This window comes from Buceros rhinoceros, unplaced genomic scaffold, assembly GCF_000710305.1.
Source record: "Buceros rhinoceros silvestris isolate BGI_N320 unplaced genomic scaffold, ASM71030v1 scaffold597, whole genome shotgun sequence".
Classification (NCBI taxonomy): Eukaryota; Metazoa; Chordata; class Aves; order Bucerotiformes; family Bucerotidae; genus Buceros; species Buceros rhinoceros.
In genome coordinates, this window is record NW_010421361.1 from 7,749 (window position 1) to 28,552 (window position 20,804).

Consider the following 20,804-nt stretch of genomic DNA (forward strand, 5'->3'; position numbering starts at 1 on the left):
TATATTTTGCATAAATAAATAGAACGGGCTGTGGGAAAAGGCTTAGCAGATGGCTCGTTTTTTATATTAATTTTATGAACTGAAGAGCTCTTGTTTAGGTAAAAAAAAAGTTCCATGAGCATTGCCAGTTGCTCTGAGTGTGGGAGACTGTCTTCATAAAGGCCTTTAAATCTTTCTGAGTGCCTGCTTGAAAGCCACTCCAGAATCATAAAGCCGTGAGAACAGAGAACTGGCTTGTACTGGGTCCCCGGTTTCATCACGACACATCCATTACCTCTGCTCCAGACTCCTGGATTGTCCCTTCGCCTCCTGTTTTCCAAACCAGACAAACACCATTTTATCAACCCGTCCTGACACGTCAGGTTTCCTCACTGCTTATCGGCTTTCCTCGCTCTTCTGGGCTCTCCTCAGACGGTGCTTGGAGCTGAATACTGTTTTCCAGCCCAAACAGTGCCAGCGTGGAATGGAAAACAATGGTTACTTGGGCACCTTGCACACACACAAGTGAACGTGGCAGGCACTCACCTCACCCTTTTTTCCTTCTAGTTTCCTGTTCTTTTGTGACAGGACGGTATCACACACATGTAAGTGGCACAAAGGACAGTGCTGTTGGCACAAAGGACAGGTCACCCAAGGTCAAAAGTCCCATACATTTGTTTGGTTTTATTTTCCAGGTGCTTTCCTTAGTCACTTTCCTCAGTTTTTTTCCCCCAGGTAACATTCTAAAGAGCTGATAAAAACCCCTTTGAGTCCTTTTTGCTCAAAGGAAAACAAATATAAAGTTGGTGGTCATTCTCTTAACTCACATGAACACTTTTCCTTGTAATCTGAAGAAAGGATTAACTGTCCAGAACTTTGGGGAGTACAGCCAGGTTACTTCTGACAGGGTGAAATTCAGCTGTGCTTTCTGCTCGTATGTGTTGCTATGTGGAAAGTTCAAGATGAACAGTTGGGAAGTGATGTTGAAATATTTTGGAATGTTATCACGTGTCAAGGGGTGAAGAAGTTTTAATTCTAGATCACTGGCATTTAATTCAGCCTGGTCAAAGTATCCCACAGTTTCTTCAACTGATGCATCTCTTATTTCTGTGGAAGAGGAAAGGTTGACCTTAAAGCCCAGCAAAATGGCAGTTTGAGGCTTATAGATCTCTGTACCTTACTTGGGATAAAGGCAGGAAATAAAATACTGACCACAATTTTCTGTCATATCTGCACAATCATTGGAAATAGCGATTGCAAGAAGCGCACACCTGCGCTCCTTGTCTACCATTTTTGACATGTTGGGATTAAGCAAAATGTAACTACCAGCAGCATTTCTTTCAACACATCCTGAATTTCACTGTACAGTTAATATGTTCTTGCAGCTGTGCCAACTTTAATGTAACTTCCAATAACTCATTAAATGTGTTATTTTCAGACCTTTTAGGTAGTTTAATTTACGGTAGACTTATCTTCAAGAATCCAGGAGTTTTGCTTAACGCAGCTGACATACCAACTGTCAAGTCAACCATACACGCAGTAAAGGGAAGGTAGCACCAGGCAAGGCAGGAAGGGATTACGTCTTTTGATAAGAATAAATTCAAAACCATGCTGAGGCCTTTTGAGCTCCAGTTTAATATTTTGCGAAGGCAACAGGAGAAGAATGAAAGGTAGTATAGTGCAAGATGAGATTTCTTTATGCATAAAAACCCCAGCAGTCTTGGAGACAACATATATTACTGGAGGAGAGCACAGTTAATAGCTGTACAGCACTATCATAAATAAATAGCAGTAAAGAAACATAAATTTTCTATGCCTGCCTTGATGATGTTTGGATCCTTTCCTGACATACCAGTCCCACAAGTATTTCTATGTGTACTTAACCTTCCTTAGAAATCATCACATGAAACAGCTCAAGTGACTAAAGCTGGGCAAGCATGAAAATTTTTACAAAGTTATGTAGAACCCAGACTTGAAAAAGCAAAACAAGAATCCTTGAGGTTTATCATGTTTTGGTTATTGCTTTAGCTTTTGTGCATCCAGACTTGAAACAGCAAAACAAGAATCCTTGAGGTTTAGCATGTTTTGGTTATTGCTTTAGCTTTTGTGCATTTTAGACTACCTACCTGGTAGTCCCAGATGGGACCCATCCAAGAATTCTGAGGGAGCTGGCAGGAGTGCTCACCAAGACACTTTCCATCATTAACCAGCAGTCCAGGCCAGCTGAGGAGGTACCGATCAACAGGAGGTTAGCAAATGTGACGCCCATTTACAAGAAAGGTTCGAAGGAGGACCCAGAGCACTGCAGGCCTGTCAGTCTGACCTCAGGGCCGGGAAATGTTATGAAGCAGATCATCTTCAGTGCCATCACGCAGCATGTAAGGACAACCAGGTGATCAGGTCCAGTCAGCATGGGGTTATGAAAGACAAGTCCTGTTTGACCAACTTGATCTCCTTCTATGACAAGGTGATCTGCTTAGTGGACAAGGGAAGAGCTGTGGGTGTTGTCTACCTGGACTTTAGCTGGGCCTTTGACTCTGTTTCCCACAGCATTCTTCTGGAGAAACTGGCTGCTCATGCTTGGATGAGTGTACTCTCTGCTGGATAAAAAACTGACTGGATGGCCCAGCCCAAAGAGCGGCGGTGAATGGGGTTCAATCCAGTTGGCGGCCAGTCACAAGTGGCATTCCGCAGGGTTCAGTATTAGGGCCTGTCCTCTTTAACATCTTCGTTGGTGATCTGGATGAGGGGATTGAGTGCACCCTCACTATGTTTGCTGATGACACCAAGGTGGGTCGGTGTGTTGATCTGCTTGAAGATCAGGAGGCTCTACAGAGGGATGTGGAAAGGCTGGATTGAAGGTCTGATGTCAATACCAGAGACCAAGTCCCAGGCCCTGCACTTGGGCTGCAACAACCCCCTGAAATGTTACAGGCTTGGGGAAGAGTGGCTGGAGAGCTGCATGTTGAAAAAGGACTTGGAGGTGTTGGTTGATAGCAGACTGAATACAAGCCAGCAGTGTGCCCAGGTGGCCAAGAAGGACAATGGCATCCTGGCTTGTTTCAGAAATAGTCACCAGCAGGAGTGGGGAAGTGATTATCCCCAGTACTCAGCAGTGGTGAGGCCACACCTTGAGTTTTGGTCCCCTCACTTCAAGAGGTGCTTGACTGTGCTGGAAAGCTGACCAGCAGAAAAGGACCTGGGGGTGCTGGTCGACAGCCGACTGAAGATGAGCCAGCAGTGTGCCCAGGTGGCCAAGAAGGCCAACAGCATCCTGGCTCGTATCAGCAATAATGTGGCCAACAGGAGCAGGGAAGATATTGTCCCCCTGTACCGGGCACTGGTGAGGCCACACCTTGCGTACTGCATCCAGTTTTGGGCCCCTCACTCCAAGGAGGACATTGAGGTTTTGGAACGTGTTGAGAGAAAGGCACAAAGCTGTTGCAGGGTCTAGAGAACAAGTCCTATCAGGAGGAGCTAGGAGAACTGGGATTGTTTAGTCTGGAGAAAAGGAGGTTCAGGGGGGACCTCATCACTCTGAGTACCTAAAAGGAGGTTGTAGTGAATTTGGCATCAGTGTCTTCTCCCATGTAACAAGTGACAGGAGAAAAGGAAATGGCCCAAAGTTGCACCAGGGAAAATTCAGGTTGGCTATCAGAAAAAATTTCTTTACGCAAAGGGTCATGAAACACAGGAACAGGCTACCCAGGGAGGGGGTGGAGTCCCCATCCCTGGAGGTGTTTAAAAGATGTGCAGATGTGGTACTAAGGGACACAGTTTAGGGACCCTGGCAGTGCAGGGGGAACGGTTGGACTTGATGATCTTAAAGGTCTCTTCCAGCCAGATGATTTCTATGTTTCCATGTGTTAAGGGTCGAGCTCAAACCAGGACACCATGTAAAATTCTTTGGTGTGCATTAGCAGTCCATTAATGCATTTTGTAGACGAGTATTTTATGAATATGCACTTGTCGTCTTCCCTCTTGTGTTCCCTGGAACTTGTTGGAACAGGCACTGGTGACAACTATTGAGTGGTATTTATAGCTTTGTTTTGCTCTCTGCAGGAAGGGCTAATCTCTTGAGATATTTCATTCCAGTACCTCAGTTTAATTTTCTACAAATTAACCTCAATTAAATTCTTAGTTGATACATTGCAGGAAGTATCCCAGCTAAGATAAAGGTGTTGTATAGATAGGAGAAAGGGCAAGGAACAGTCATCTTTTCACAAGTCAGCAGAAGATAGCTGCAACCAGCATCAAGAGGAAAAATATAAAAATATAAAATAAGGTCAGAAAAATGTCTGCCTACTCCACTTTCTGTTCCTTCAGTAAATCCAAATGATTTACTTTAAACATCTATTAATTCTGTTGGCCTGTGTCATTTATTCTGTGCTGGTTTGTGATACCAGGAGAACTGCAGAATGCGGAGTCAGGGGCAACAGAAACCTTAGCTAGAACTAGCTTAGGTACAAGCAGAGTACTGTAAGCTTTAAGCAGTTTGACATTTTGCATTCAGTGATCAGCACATTACATTAACGTCATTGTTACCGAGCCAACACATTATAGGCCCTGTAGGAGTGTGTATTTTTGGTGAGACGAAGTGATGTTAGTTTCAGGTCACTGTGTTTTAATTTTCTGTCAAAACTTTTTATATTGACAGCAGTTTCATTTCAATAAACTAGTAGCATCCCTTCAAAAATACCACACTTAAAGACTCCCCACAGCTGCAGCTCTCAACAAAACCCCAAATTTAAATGTTTATATTACACAAGAGAGAGTTATAAGAAATGTATGCATTTGGCTGCATCAACTGAATTATGTTCATAGCGAGGCTTTGGCAGTAGCACAGGTAGTTATGACCGTGGTTTTAGCCAAAGTATTGATAAAAAATGTCAGACTCATGCTTTCATTTCAGCTGAGCAAGGTGGCAAAAATCTGATTGTGGATGGAGTTAATGATTAAAGAACACATGTTAAGAATTCTCTTCATGCTCTTTTGAACATAAAGTGACAAATTTGCCTTTATTTTGTAACCGGTTATAAACTGTCTTCTTGGGTTATCTTTTTAAAAATTTGGGTAAGCATGATAGTAATAGATCTGATCTAAGGTCACATCCTATTACAAATACTTACATTGAAAAGCTAATTATCAGGAGAACAAAAATGTCTGGAAAAACATAACTTGTGGTCCCACTGGTTTGATGCCGGTTAAGACTGGTCTTAGGTCTGGCATCAGATGATGTTCTCGAGTAGGCAGCTGTTTCAAGAAAAGAGCCAAAACTGTTTCCGTGTCAAAAACATAATGACAAAAAGATCAGCATAGCCTGCCAGCTGGCATATCCTTCACAGAACTGCAAAGTGTCCAGCAGAACAACTGAATGGAATAATTTTTGAAAGCTGATAATTAAGTTTCAACAATATTGCCAGTTTCTCTTAAAAGTCTGTAAATATTTCCCACAGGTGAACAATTATCTGTTTTACTCTGCTTATTTTGTGCCTTCTGAACAGGCAAAACACCATGACAGCTGTTCTTTTCCTCACAAGCAAGGCATCCTTTTTAGCAGAGAGGGTTGAAAGTTCCCATTTAAAGTGTAGATTGAGAAAAATTCAGCAGTGGAGTAGATGTTTAGCTCTTTTAATAGGCAAAACTATTGTCAACACATTCCCGTAAATATTGCTTTTAATTGTAGCAATATATTGTCTCAAGGCAGTCAAAGTTTAATGAATTTATGTAAAAAAAATTACATGGTTCCAGCAGCAAAAGGTTCCAGTAGTATTGATGTTAACACATTTCTTCTCTCTTAAATATGCCTAGAGAACACATCACAGCGGTATTTAAAGTTCCAACCTGCCAAACTACTGATTCAATAAGCAGTTTGAAACCACAGAGGGAGAAACAGGTGACACGGCTTTGCATTTGAAATACTTGTAGACTGTATAATGAGTTCTCATGTTAATCCAGTGCCGTGAAGCTTGAAGGAATCCCACTGTGCCTTCAAAATCCAGAATCTTATACAACCTCATTTTCGTTGTAATTAAAATAATGATACTGCTTTCCTTTACAGTTCAGCAGAAAAGCGATCAGCTTGGCACCTCTTCTTCCTCCTCTGATTTTACATTTGAACTGCAGACGTGCTTAGAGAACTACATGGATGCAAGGTATTAATGTTTTTTCGTTTAATAAATACTTCAAGCCCCACCTCTCCAAAGTGGTGCTCTGAGTGCTCCATTTTCAGCACATACGACCATTTGTGAGTGATAATAAAATCGTTTATGTGCATAATATAAAATTTGAGTCTTACGCATGGCCCTCTTCACCCATGAAGAAATATTTCCTGAGTCTCTTAAGCCTTTCACTCTGACAGCTGGCTCAGATATGATCTCAGTAAAAGGAAGTAAGATTTTTCTCCTCATCCAATAACCTGTTGTTTGCCATCCTTATTTGGAAGGATTTCGTAACAGCTGTCCTTCCGTAGTATGACCTTCAAAAAGTCATGATCCATTTTCCTCCCTTCTAAAAAAAAAAAAAAAATCAAGGAAATAAGGTGTCATTTGACTTGAACTGTGTTTGCTCTGGCACACACCACACTCCTCCCATCTCTGAGGTCCAAATTACAGTTCGTTATAGCAGTCTCAGTAATTTCTGCAGGCAGTGGTTGCGTGACCTTTTAATCCAGTTAGCTTTTTCCACAGGAGGACTAAAATCATGGGCTGTAGGAAGGATGGACTTCAGTCAATGGGTTATGAGGAATTAGCATGAATCATTGCCATTCCAAATTACTGGTGCTCTGATGCATGTAGCAAACAGCAAAAAAAAAAGTCACAGCCTGTTCACCTTAGAAGGACAGCTGGGCAAGGGCTGCCTTGTCCCAGAGGGCTACATTTGGTCACTGAAAGTATAGACACTACAACCTGTGCTGCAGTCTCTCCAAGGCAAAGGCAAGTGTCCAACAAAGCCCGAGCACGCCCAGTCACTGTGGGGTAGGAGGTGATGGTTTCATAATCCATTCGGGACAGCGTTTGCTGTGAGCGAAGGACGTCGAGGATGTGGTTGAGGCGTCCTTCTGTCATGCAGTTCAGTATGGTCTGCCTCTGGCAGGCTAGTATTTGACAGCAGTTTCCTTTGCAGCAAGGATCTGGAGAGAAAAAAGAAACAAAATGAGATAAACTAGGTGCTCTCTTCTTCCAGAAGTTGTTAGTAAGTGATAGCATCAACACCAGAAAAGAGGAAAGGAGCAGGAAGAGTTAGTTTATTTGCATTCTTTGTCCAAAACAAGTCCGGTGTATTTTTATCTTTTGTTCAAAACTCATGAAGATAAATTACAGAAGAAGTGTTTCTAAAGATTAAGTGCTCTGATCGTGTGAGGGGAGGAGATTCTCAGGTCTTGTGCTGTTCATCTGGTATCAGTATCAAACTTTATGCAAAGCAGCTTGGCTCAACATAGAGAAGAAAACTTTGTAGAAAGGGGAAGGACAGGCATAGGTAGTTCAGGGTAGCAGGGCTCTGAACAAGCCAGTGTTCTCAGGGGCCAGTGCCTGAAATTCTGAGAATGGAGACCCAGCCATACACAAGACTTGCGAGACATCTGTATGAAGCTTGGAGGAGTTATTATACTAAATACCTGAAAACGTGCACAAAATTTAGAGATTTGTCCCTCCAAACTTTAAACAGTTTAATTACTAAGATCTGGCCAAGCAGAATTTTGCCACGTCCAACTGGAAATGGTGTCTTACCTGTCATGGCTTGTTTGGGCTGCGTAGGCTGTGGTCTGTGCTTGAGAGCCAGTGGTGGGTCGTTATGCTGACTGCTTTCTTTGCCTGCAGTTGAACCAGATAAAGGAATTGTGCAAAAGGAGCTCCATTTTCTGCTGCCAGAGCCTGGGTGATCTAGAAGAAGTTTAAGATTAGTAAGATGAGCCCCTTGAACTGAACCACAACATTATACTTATGTCCCTCTGCAGAAGACTGGAACTGAAGATTAATTTGAGAGCACTTATTTATTACTAGCTGCTTCTTGGGCCCTTGTTAATACAGTGTTATTATTCCTAGGAATATTTTGGCATGTGTTACTATGCACATCTGACCTTTTCAAACTGTCTGTAGGAATTTGGTTCTGAAGTTATGGAATGTTCTATTCTGTCCGTAAGAATGATGGCTATTGATCAGAACTAAAATGCTTGGAAATGCAGGTGTTGCTCTAAGTGAGTTGATTTCCTGTGGCTCAACTTTCGTATCCAAAAGCATGAGGAATACAGAAGAAGCTTTTGAGGAAATAGATCCCTTAACACAAATTTGAACACCTTGATAGGATAAATCCACATTGGGATGACAAAGGAAGTTGTTTAGGATGACTGGGAATCATTCACATGACCCCAGCCACAGAGGCTTTTTAAGACATGTCTCTCTTTCTTATTAGCAAGTTTCAGAAAAACCAGTTAATCCTGGTGACACAAGGCAGTGTGGTTTCCAGGAGAGACCTGTTCTGTCAAAAGCAGCAGGCAACATTTGATGTGCAAGGGAAACAGGCTGTATATTACAGGTCAGGGTTCTAGAAAAAATTCAGCAAAAAAGGCTTTTTAATCTATGCAGTTAATCAAAAGGTATTGTGGTATCTCTTTCTGCAGCAAGTTCATGCTTCAGATGATACCAGTAGTGGACACAGCTGTACTGTACAATTTTACATGGAAAATAATATTTATACACAGAACAGTTGGTAATATTTATCCTTTTCTTAGAATAGCTGGAGCCAAGTGTGCTTCAAGGCAGATACCTTTCTTTGTTGTTGCGTTCTGTGGGAGAGTATTTGACGGACCCGTCTCAGGAGTATTTTCTCTTCTTGCGTTATTTGCACTGCTATCAAGTAGAATAGTTGATGGGCTTGGCACTACAGAAGGAATTTTCTTGAGGATTAAATGGGGGTTTTTTTGTGGACAGATGATCTGAAAAAGATCAAAATAGAGGAGAATTATATTCTTGGAAGCTTTCTATTCCAAAACCTTTTCTAAGCAGTTTTCTCTTGGGATATAAGGCAGTAGTATCACCGGGTAGGGTGGGGTGGGTGTGGTGTTGTTGAGCCTACAGACACACTTTAACTTTAACTGGTTCCCTTGGATCAGTGTGGCAGCACGGGTTGTAGTCTAGTTGTCCCAGGGTTTACTGCAGTTCCAGACTGATTCTGCAGCCTGGGCTGCCATAGACCTTGAGCTGTTTGAAGGTAGCTCTGATCCAGGCTGCAAGCTTCAGTTCCACCTCTGTATCTTTCAGGATTGGCAGGCACTGATTCTGCAGCCTGGGCTGCCAGCAGCCTTGGTGTCACTAGACCTTGAGCTGTTTGAAGGTAGCTCTGATCCAGGCTGCAAGCTTCAGTTCCATCTCTGTATCTTTCAGGATTGGCAGGCCTGCCACAAGTGCCAAAATCACTTTGAAAGTGGGAGTTAACTGCGTTTTGCAGTTGCCACAAAGCAGTCGGCTTGGTTCTAATGAAACGGGTTGGAAGTGCTAGAATTCAGCCTAGGACTTTCTCCAGCCATCCTTTTGAACGCGCTGCTAGAAAGGTTAAATTTCTGCAATTTCATTAGGCCCTCTTCAAGAGGAGAAGTTCAAAGCAGCTTTTAAGTGGAGGGCATTGTTTTTGCATCAAAGTCAGCTGCTTGGAAGAAGGTAAAGCAGTGAGTTGTTAGTTAACTGGATGGTGTTATCCTGCTTAGGGACATTTTGCTCTGCAGTATTGGCAGGAGAAGCAAGCAGCTTATGAAGTAGTCTCATGCTGTGTACTCACCTCTGAATTGCACATGCCTGTCTGCAATGTGTATGTTTCTGAACCTTTGCATGCATTAAGTGCTGTCTCCTGGAAAAAAAAAGCCACGGTAACCCTAGTAAATATACATATGTTTTGTTCAATTCTCAGTTCTCAGCAGCAAGAATTTATACTGACACTAACAATTCATCCTGACAATGTGCATTCTACTCTAAGGTACGCTGATCTATAGCAACAGTGAATTGCACAGAGCAATTTTGCATGTTCACACATGTAAGTGGGCATCGAATCTGACACAGCTCTACCCTGTTGCTGTTTCAAATTTATTTTAAAAACCCAGTTTTGAATCATGCAGGGGAAGGTGAAAATAGCCCTGTATTGAGGGACACACACACTGGGCTAGCTATAACATGTTTTCCTTGGAGTCTCCGAACAGCAGGGCTGTCCTGTGTTTAGCACACCAAACTGTCTGCAATAAGCATGTGTCAATACTTGTAACTTTTGTCCATTTTGTACACCTGCGGCAGGTTTGTTAAACTCTTTTTTAGTTTCAATACATCAACTCTTATGAATCAGTCAATTTTCAAGTCCAGAAGCATTTTCACAGTCAGTTCAGTTGTTCGAACAATAAATAGTGCTCCTTGCTAGTTCAGCTAACAGAAAAACAAAACCTTGCTCTGCTCAAGGGAGAGCAAAGCATTAGATTACAGAGTACTTGGCAGTCCAATCCTAAATTACCTTCATCAGTAGTAAAAATGACTTGGATGATAACTATGCCACCTACTGAAACATTTTAATCAAGTCTGTGATTGCAACATGTAGAAATAATCCAGGATGCATTAAAATAAACAACTAACGTAAACACAACAGTGAAACCAACACCACAGCGTGGGTTGCCTAAGTCCTGATGAAGCCAGAAGACTTGTGCAAGGGCTGAAGTGGGTGTCACTAGTTGCTCCACTCTAAGTTAACTAGATAGAGTACAGCTGTATTTGTGAGAGTCAGATTCGTGCCAGATTTCCCATGGCAATGTAGACATACAGGGAGTTAGCTGTTTCCCTCAGGGGCTGGCCGTCCCCCAGCCATTCCTGTGGTATCAGAGAACCCTCCTAAGACCCTAGGACAAGCAGTGTCTTGCTCTGGGATGTCAATTTAGAAGCAGTGAACAAAAATGCTAGTACTAATATTGCATATTGCTACAACAGGTACAAATGCTGTCCAGGTTTTGGGTGTTTTAAGCCTAATCTGATTTGCTTGAGGCTGATTCTCCTAAGACCCTAGGACAAGCAGTGTCTTGCTCTGGGATGTCAATTTAGAAGCAGTGAACAAAAATGCTAGTACTAATATTGCAGTATTGCTACAACAGGTACAAACGCTGTCCAGGTTTTGGGTGTTTTAACCCTAATCTGATCTGCTTGAGGCTGATTCTCACGCATGTGGGCTTACCAGTCTGACCACAGCTGGTGACTGGAAAGAAGCTGTCATGTTTTCATAATCACAGGTAGCAACTGACAGTTTCTAGAGAACCTCACAGTATCTGTTTTCTGCAATTCCTGAATGAACCTGGGGTGCCTTTCCTGGTTTTGGACCGCAGGGATTACAATTGAAAGCATCAAGTAATGTCCTTGTAAGAGAACAAAACTTAATTTTACACTAACCTTTGCATCCATCAGATTGTAGATTGCGGTGGAAATAGCCTCCTTATTTATAGTAGTCAAAATGCCATTTAGCAGGTCTACACATTCTGCAGGGATAATAAAGCATTTTCAATACCACATTGTCTACCAAAGCGTGCACATATTTAGGCATTAGCATATTGCAGCTAACTTTACTGTTAAGTAGCTGGATGAACTAGACGAAACTAGTTTAATACAACTTCCAGCTCACATCTCTCCTTGGTTTCCTTTTCAGACTGATTTTAAAGAGCAGTTACGGTCACATTAAGAAAATGTGATTTTAGGTGTTCATATAGATGTAGTGAACTTACTTGCAAAAGATTTATACACAACTGTAAACTCTATCACAAAGTTACAGACAAATTGCTTCCTCAGCACTTCAACTTTGAAAATTTGCTCCTAAGTCCTCAAATATCACAATTTTAACATTTCTTGGCTATGTTTTTAGAGAGAGATGATAAACATAACAATTCCACTAAAATAAACAATGCTGGCACACTTCAAAGGTACGTGGTCATGCATTGGAATCAAGAAATGCTGAAGACAGGTTGATCTTTGTTAAATTAGTATGTGGAGCTGATAATAACCCTCCCTTTTTACTCCCTTTTACTTTATACTAAAGACAACTTTGGAGATAAATAAGCCATTTCTGGTAGGAAGCTTCAGATAGAAAAACCCTCTACAGTGCTCTGCTGATCTAAAGACTGCTTCCACTTCAGTTGTCCTGTCATTGATGTAGAGCGCTAGAGCAATGCTCCCAGCAAGATTGCCTCCAGAACAAACCTGGCAAAGAAACCAAATCCCAAATGTTACCTGCAGCGCGTGGTCTGTAGTCTGGTTCTTGATGCCAGCACGAAGCAATGAGGTGCAATAGTCTATTCCTCTCAGGTAAATTGCTTGGTATGAACTTTTCGGAAAGGTCAGGCCGCAAACTGCTGCGGATTCCTCTCAAAACTTCCAGCAGGGATGTTTGACCTGCAATTTATAGGAAAATTTCACTGCAAAAAAAATTGAAGACCTCAGAACTCTCTTAAAATGATAATCAGCATAAGTCATTTTGTGCATTTTAGAACGAAGACTGCTTCCTTAAAAGCAAAAATCCATTAACATGCTTGTAAATAGATACGGTAGCCTTTAACAATAACTATAGCTACTAATTGCAAGAGGACATTTCAGGACAAAGAATCACAGAATCATCTGGTTGGAAGAGATCTTTAAGGTCATTAAGTCCAACATTCCCCCTGCGCTGCCAGGGTCTCTAAACCACGTCCCTCAGCACCACACCCACATGCTTTTAAACTCTTCCAGAGATGGGGACTCCACCCCTGCCCTGGGCAGCCTGTTCCAATGCTTAATGACCCTAACCCTCTCTGTAAAAAATTTTTCATTTCTAACCTAGATCTCCCCTGCACAACTTAAGCCATTTCCTCTCGTCCTGTCACTTGATATATGGAAGATATGTGGAGAAGAGACCAGCTTTTCAAGGTAGTTGCCCTGGGCAGCCTGTTCCAATGCTTAATAACCCTCTCTGTAAAAAATTTTTCATTTCTAACCTAGATGTCCCCTGCACAACTTAAGGCCATTTCCTCTCGTCCTGTCACTTGATATATGGAAGATATGTGGAGAAGAGACCAGCCCCCATGTCTCTACAACCACTTTTCAAGGTAGTTGTAGAGAGCAATAAGGTCTCCCCACTAAACCTCCTTTTCTCCAGGCTAAATAACGCCAGTTCCTGCAGCTGCTTCTCATCAGACTTGCTCTCCAGACCCTGCACCAGCTTTGTGCCCTTCTCTGGACACGCTCGAGCACCTCAGCATCCTTCTTGGAGTGAGAGGCCCAAAACTGAACTCAAGTTGCAACCTCACCAGTGCCCAGTACAGGGGACAATCACTTCCCTTTTCCTGCTGGCCACACCAGTACTGATACAAGCCATGATGCTGTTGGCCTTCTTGGCCACCTGGGCACACTGCTGGCTCATCTTCAGTCGGCTGTTTACTCACAGCCACCGGGCCTTTCATACGGCTGACCTCAGCCTATCGATCCAGCCTGTCCACACCCCTCTGTGGAGCTTCCTGACCTTCAGGAGCTCAACGCACCCACCCACCTCGGTGTCATCTGCGAATTTGCTGAGGGTGCACTTGATCCCCTCATCCAGATCGTTGATAAGGATATTGAAGAGGACAGACCCCCAATACTAAGGGGCTCTGTCCAAAGAACTCTGTTCAAATAACAACTCACAAATGGCTACATAAAAAAAAGTATCGATCCAGCCTGTCCACACCCCTCTGTGGAGCTTCCTGACCTTCAGGAGCTCAACGCACCCACCCACCTCGGTGTCATCTGCGAATTTGCTGAGGGTGCACTTGATCCCCTCATCCAGATCGTTGATAAGGATATTGAAGAGGACAGACCCCCAATACTAAGGGGCTCTGTCCAAAGAACTCTGTTCAAATAACAACTCACAAATGGCTACATAAAAAAAAGCATTGTAAACTACAGGCACAGATCCCTCAGGAGTACGTGTAATTATGGGTATAGTCTAAGCACAGTTTTATGGAAAGCCTTACACCTGCAATAAGAATATAACTCCTGTTGCACAAAAACAATCTCCTTTGAGCAGCCACGAGATGGCAGCCATAAGCTGTTTGAACGTTGGGACCCTGTTCTGTGCAGCATTTCTAAAAGGTGCTCAGCCTGTAAGATACAGGTGGTGTTCTACCAGCTTTGCCATGCAGAACGGACCCCACAGCAAAGAAGCCTTTCACTGATCCCCACCTCCACAAGACAGGGACCTCACCTAGACTGTGGCAACGCTTTGCAAACTGTTTCACGCTTTCCCCTAAGGAGGTTTGATTCCCTGCTTACTTAAGAGAATTCAACATGAACTGGCATTTCTCTATTGGGATTTGAAACTCACAGCAACTTTAAGAGAGAGCATTCTATGCATCCAGTTAGCTGCTTGTCACCGAATCGTTCCCTGAATTGAAAATAACCACTGTCAAGTGTAAAGAGCTACTCTTTAAAACCCAGCTCAGTAACATCGCAGAGAGCTGGTACAAGTGGGCTACAAAGCCGTGCCTTTGCCCTTCAGAAAGATCATTTATATCCCATAATGTGGAGCTTTGTGCTGTAACAGGAAGAGGAGGCAAAGGAACATCAGAGTAGACAGCGCAGTTTGTGTAGTTTCCCTGCAATAAATGCATGTGTGGAAATGATTAGGGCAACACAAAGTCTGACATGAACTAAGGTAAATACCTTCAAAAGGTTTCCGTCTGCTTAGGCTCTCCCAACACAGCATTCCAAAACTGAAAAAAAAAGACCAGTCATTAGTTTGCAACCCGTACCTATGTTCTCATATCCTAGAGCAAGTTTATTGGTTTAAGAGAAAGGAGTTTTTCAAGACAAAGTCTGTCCAAGTCTTCCCTAATTTGCTGAGGTAATTTCCCCTGCATTATTAAGTTTCAGTTTTCAACTAAGCTGTTCTTCTAAAATAAGAAATTGGAATTAATTTTTTTAAAAAAAATTTAAACTCAGGATTAGTAAGAATTACATTGCAGGTTACCACCTTATCTCCATTTGCTCTCGTGATTTTCAGAACCTTCTGCTCTCCTTTATCACTTTTTTTTTTTCAAGTACTGTAGATAGCAACTGAAAAAGCTGGACTTCCCAGCAGGTACTGACAAGCACATCACTTAACCTCCCCAAACTTGATTCCAACCCACTGTGTGTCTGTTTTCTTCTCTGTAAATTTTGGTGGGGCTCCAAATACCTTTTTCCTTGTCTAACATCCTAGGACGTATTCCAGTGATACCACAGATCTACGTATATAACCCACAGCTCACGTGGTATAGAATATAGTTGTTTGTTCAAAAGCTTAATCTGCGGGGGCAGAGCAGGCTGTGGACGCGGGGGCAGAGCAAAGTAGTCGAAAAGGGACAAGGCAGTGCTGGGGTAAAGGCATCTGCTTACTCCTGTCTTGCCATAGTGCTGAATTACAACATTTAAAAGAACCTGCTCTTCTGCCCTATTTCCACATAAAATCTAAAAGCACTTTTACTTAAATACCCTCCAGGAAAGTATTAATGTCATGTGGACATACATGTAACTTACATGTCCTTCATGTTTCTTACATGACACATACTTTTGTTTTCTCTGTTGCACCGCTGTCTAGACATGTGCCTGTCTCAGGCACTGAGTCACATCTGAGCATCTTAAATTACAGAAGAATGACAGAATGGAAAATGAATTATGTGACCCCAAAGCGAGCCTCAACCTTTCCCGCACAAAAATCTTGTGCTTATACATAAATTCAGATCAGTCACAACATTTAGAGGTCTCCTGCATCAACTCATCTTTGAGCCTGCCTCTGTGACAACGAAGTGGGTGTTTAAATCCATTGCTTCCCTAAAAGCTCTGGAAGCGAAGAGTGGTCACGCCTCACAGTTACCTGTAATGTCAGCCCAGAGGCTCTGCGTGCCGGTTGTGAACATGTATGTCCATACAGGCAGTCTGAGGTTGTCTTATTTATTGAGGCAACCACAAAGCATGTAACATGTCCAGAAGGGTCCTGTGGCAGTAGGTAATAATGCTCCTTTGTATAAATCACTTTGTTAAGAAGTATGAATGCTTTGCTCGTGTGACTCAGTAAGTTACTCCAGCAGAGATTCCATAGGACCTTAAGGGGACACTATGGAGAGAAAAGTCTCCTTTTTACCTGGGCCTCATCTAGACATACACAGTTCCTCCTGAAACTAAAGCCAACAACACATCCACTTAGAAATTTTGTGAAGTAGTTATTAGGTGTATAAACGTATATGAAAGTTTTGGCACCTATGTTACCCTTTAAACATTTTAGGTCCATTATGTAATTATTTCTATGATGAACTTTGAGAACAGTTCTTAACCTTGGTATACGATTCACCAAATACGGGTAATTTCAATTTTAATGCACTGCTGTAATTTGCCTCTTGTGGAATACTACCCTATGGATTATGTAGACCTGGCATTTTACGGTGTATTTGGGTAACACTGTAGAAAGTATCATCAAGGACTAGATATGGATCTGCCCTGAGAAATCCCCTTCACCTGTAAATATCCCCTTCCTGGGAAGAAAGGCCACCTTCAAGTATTTCAGGAGGGAGGTACACTAAGTCCTGGCGGTTTCTCTGATGGCAGTTCTGCAGGTCTGACCTCAGCTGCTGTTTCCTCCAGTTAGTTAGACCATAATCTGATATCTACAGAGAAGGGAGGAAAAGGAAATTTTAGTAACAATACCTGGTATTAAATGGTGGCTCTTAGGATAAACATATGCAGCAATAGGACAATCACTGGATTTTACATTAACAGGCCGAAAGAAGCGGCTCCTACCTTTGCTCTGTACTGTCTATCCAAAAGCACATTGGAAGGTTTCAGGCTGCAGTGGCAGAAAGCGGGTTTGAAGCTGTGAAGGTGATGCAGCCCTTCGGCCACATCCGAAAGGATCCTTAGGAGTAAGGGAAATGGAAGTTCTGGGTACAGCTGACGCTAAGTAAAACAAAAAACAGGTTTTGTTGGTGTGGAATTGTTACTATTCACATTTTCATTTGATGGTCAACAGGAGTACAGTCCAGAAGCTAAAGAACAGATCAGCTGTGCTACTGCCCGTAATTTACACGCTGCTTATTCTCTGTTGACTGACCTCATAACTGGCTTTGTCACATAAGAGATGACTTTTTACATACCTCATGGATGAGCGAGTGGAGGGATCCGTTGTTCATCCATTCAGTCACTATCCCCACAAGTCCGTGGTACTGGTAGATGCCAAGAGGAGGCAGGAGACGTTCAGAATCATAGTGTCTGACACTTGTTATATCCTGGAGCAGCAACTTCCACTCCCTGTGGAAAAAAAAAGTATTAGAGACAGGTTAAACCAAAGGGAATTTCAACTGGAGATTAAACAGTGTGGGTTATGGAAATGAGAGATAACCATAGGGTTGAACACAAGCAAATATAATATTGGGTTTATTGGTAGAATTATATCATCCTCCAAACAACTCTAAGAAAAAAGCAATCCCCTGTATATGTATATGTCTAATACAATGTCAAAGACCTCTGGATGCTTTAAGATGAACATAAGAGCCCAGTTTCAAGCAGGACTGAAGTGCGAAGGCAGGAGCGAGCTGAATTGCATGGAACGCGAGATTAAGAAAAATCAGCTTTTTCCCCCCTTACTGTCCAAGAACATGTCTTGTATCCCTTTGCTATTAGTGAGATCCACATTTATAAGGAAATCATGATCTTCCATGTTTATCTAATAGGACCATGTTACACAAATGATGCAGCATGTCATAATGTGATAGAGAAGTGAAACCAGATTCAGGTTTCTTGTAAGTGGTGCCACACTTGGGACTTGGCCAAATTTGATTCAGGCTCATCTGTGCTTGGATTGTAGAGCTGAATTAAAACAGAGTTTATCCGCAGAGAATAACAAAGTTTTGCTCTGAGCATCGTCAGAAGAGCAAAGTTTTGTTGTCTGACAATGTCAAACAGTTACACCTTCGTGCGCAGGAAACGCTGAAGCATCAATTCAGTTATGCATTTTCATGGAAACAACTGAACTTCTACTACAGGTTCAATTATTAACTATATGTTTGATTTTAAAGATCTGACTATCTCTTTTCTGTTGTACTTATGAACCAAAAATTCATTGGAATTAATTTAAAATTCAACAGACCTGGAGCTCATTCTTATTATTCTAACTAGTCTTTACATTGAGACTTCCGTTTTGGTTTCTATATTTACTATGTTGATTCACAAGCCTGTGAACTAATCACAGGAAGTAATTTACAGCTCTGCCTGTTATAACACTTATTTCCACAAATCTAAATATTTATCCTCAGCGCACAGATAAACATTTTGCAGCCAGAATAAAACAGGGTTTGTTCTCCCAGCTTTTCTAAACGCTGTGTAGTGTAAACAAGAGCTCAGGATGGTAGGAGAGAGAAAACTAAAGCCACTATTTTGCTTTTAGGGACCAAGTCTGAGTGAAAAGGTGCCGAATCAGGATAGTCTGATACATTCAAAGCAAAGTAAAATGTTGATTTCTGTGACTTTATTTTGGTTTGGGATTTGTTTGTTTAATTTGAAGAAAACATGACAGTGGATGGAGGAAACTTTTTTCTTTAAACAAGCTACCAAACAAATAACATTTGTTCGGATTACAAAATTGCTGGACTCCTGTTGTCTAAAACCAAGCAATCCTCCCACCAACCATAAAAAAACCCCACCTTAAAATTTTTTTCCCCAAATTCTGGCAGCATTTGGTTTTTGAAGTATCACTGACAATTTAAACTGTCAATTTAAAAATATTTGTGTGAAATACTGTTTGTTGTCATCATCCCCCACCCCACCTTTATAATGGAATGAGTTAAACACGATGTATTTGAGTAGGACACTTTTGTATTTCACTTCTAACAAAAGCCACCTGAACGGCACCATTCTCAGTTAAGAAGGGGAACCAGTCCATAGATGCACATCAGACTGTTTTTTGGATCGAGTCAGGTCAGTGCATTCCCTAAAAGAGTTTGGTGCCTCTTCTTCAAAAGTAGCTTGTGGTTATTCTGGGAAACTGTCCATGCTTTTGTTGCAGACTGGAATTTTCTGGTCAGCAGGCTGACACCTAGCTACCGCTCAATTGTTTTTCTAATTAGGACATGTACGCATCTCCCTGCCCTGCAACCCTGACCATTATCCCTCCCTCCTCCCACTTCTTTCCTCGCACCTGTATGTGCTGTTTTAGACTAAATTCAACGGAGATCTCTCCAGGGACCTCCAGAAAGATGCAATCCCATAGCATGCTGGCTATTACTGATGAGGGTTTGTAGACATTATTATAGTAGAGATAATTAACAACTTCAGGATTAAGCTCTACTTTTGTAAAAATATGTAAAAGGTCATAGAGTAACTGCTTGGCTAGTCGGGATTTCTAGGAATGGAGATGTGTTTAGGGATCAGACGATCTGGTCATGCCACGGTTCACTCTGGGGCCATCGCTGCAGGTCTGCACTGCCCACCTGTGTGGTTGCTTGGCCAAATAAGACACATACCTCTCTGAGGTGTCCCGGTGGGTCAGCAGCTTCACAGAGATGTAAGAGTTCCAGGAGATATGAAAAGCTTTGAGTGCAAAGCCTGAGCCTGTCCTGGTCAGGGTAAAGCTCTCCAAATCTTCCTGGGCTACTGCAGGTAATGATCTGGCCATTTCTCGATGGCTGGCTTGAGGGGAAAAAAATGGCAGAAAAGGAAAAGGTTTTGAGAACTACTTTTTGTCACTACTGCCAAAGCACAGTGAAGCTGCACTACCCCTTACATCCCAAATAACGACTACCCTAATCCCACAGGCTTCCTTCTACCACTGGGTCAGGCTTTCCTTATAAAGGCAGGAAAACCGCACTAATTGAACAGGAGTGTCTGGACCGTAACTGTCCATCTGAGCCTACAAGGTGCTAATTAAGTGCTCATTATGATTTCCATCTGATGACTTTGAAATGTTGGGCCATTATTTAGAATATAAAATGTGATTTTAAAGTGATACTGAATTACATAGACAACAAACTAGTATCTTACAGTTCTATGCTAGACAAATACAGTTTCCCCACTTCTCATAAAAAAGGAAATTATTCAGTAACTCACGTCAGTGTGTTCTGCATCGTTCTTGCATACTTTAATACAACATCCTCATATGAATGCAAAAACAAGGTAAAAGGCAAATTTCTTGCTGCTGTATGCTGGCAAGACTGCTAAAGTGAGTTGTGCTTTATAGCAGCCACTAATCTGGCCACTCCTCTCTCCATCAGTACCTCTCTAGGGCCATCTGAATGTCCCAGACACATTGCATGGCCATGCATGCGGTTTTAGAGATAACCTCTGCAAAGCATCACTGCGTTACTACATGAGAAACATTTTTAATTACATCTGTGAAGCTACAGTAAACTAAAGATAACCAAAAGTCAGTGGGGAAAGAGGAAAACAAGCAAGCCAAGAAAACAGATGGGATAAGACCATTGGTGAGGATTACTGCAAGGTCAGTGGTGAGTGAGTCAGAACTCAAACTGGAATACTCCCTTCAGGGTCCAGTGGGCCAGGGTCCCCTCAGAGAACTGAACAGGGCCAAAAATTTGAAGTAACCAGTAAGGGCTGTTGAGTGTGGATTGTGTCCTTCTACAAAAAGAGCTCCTGGCATGCAGAAGGCCTGAAAGACTTCTGTCTTTGAGCAGATCACTCGTTCTCCACAAGTGAAAAAGGAGCAAAACCATGGAGATGAATTAGGCTATGCTCATGGCTGAACTGCTTCTAGTTCATGACCAGCTTATTTTCAGCTCATCTCAGTATCTCTGCTGCACCATGGAGGCACATTCACAA

General features: G+C 42.2%; 1 protein-coding gene across 1 annotated transcript; it reads right to left on the bottom strand.

The window, feature by feature from the left end:
- Window positions 1-6,806: 6,806 nt before the first annotated feature.
- Window positions 6,807-19,644, bottom strand: LOC104496480 (receptor-interacting serine/threonine-protein kinase 2-like). Its single transcript, XM_010139604.1, has 11 exons — window positions 19,493-19,644; window positions 17,129-17,282; window positions 16,776-16,931; window positions 16,494-16,642; window positions 14,664-14,713; window positions 12,222-12,383; window positions 11,391-11,476; window positions 9,754-9,822; window positions 8,746-8,914; window positions 7,710-7,862; window positions 6,807-7,111 (listed from the first exon to the last, which is right to left on the bottom strand). Exons 1-11 carry the CDS (start codon window positions 19,642-19,644, stop codon window positions 6,807-6,809), a joined length of 1,605 nt encoding a protein of 534 aa, XP_010137906.1.
- Window positions 19,645-20,804: the final 1,160 nt, after the last annotated feature.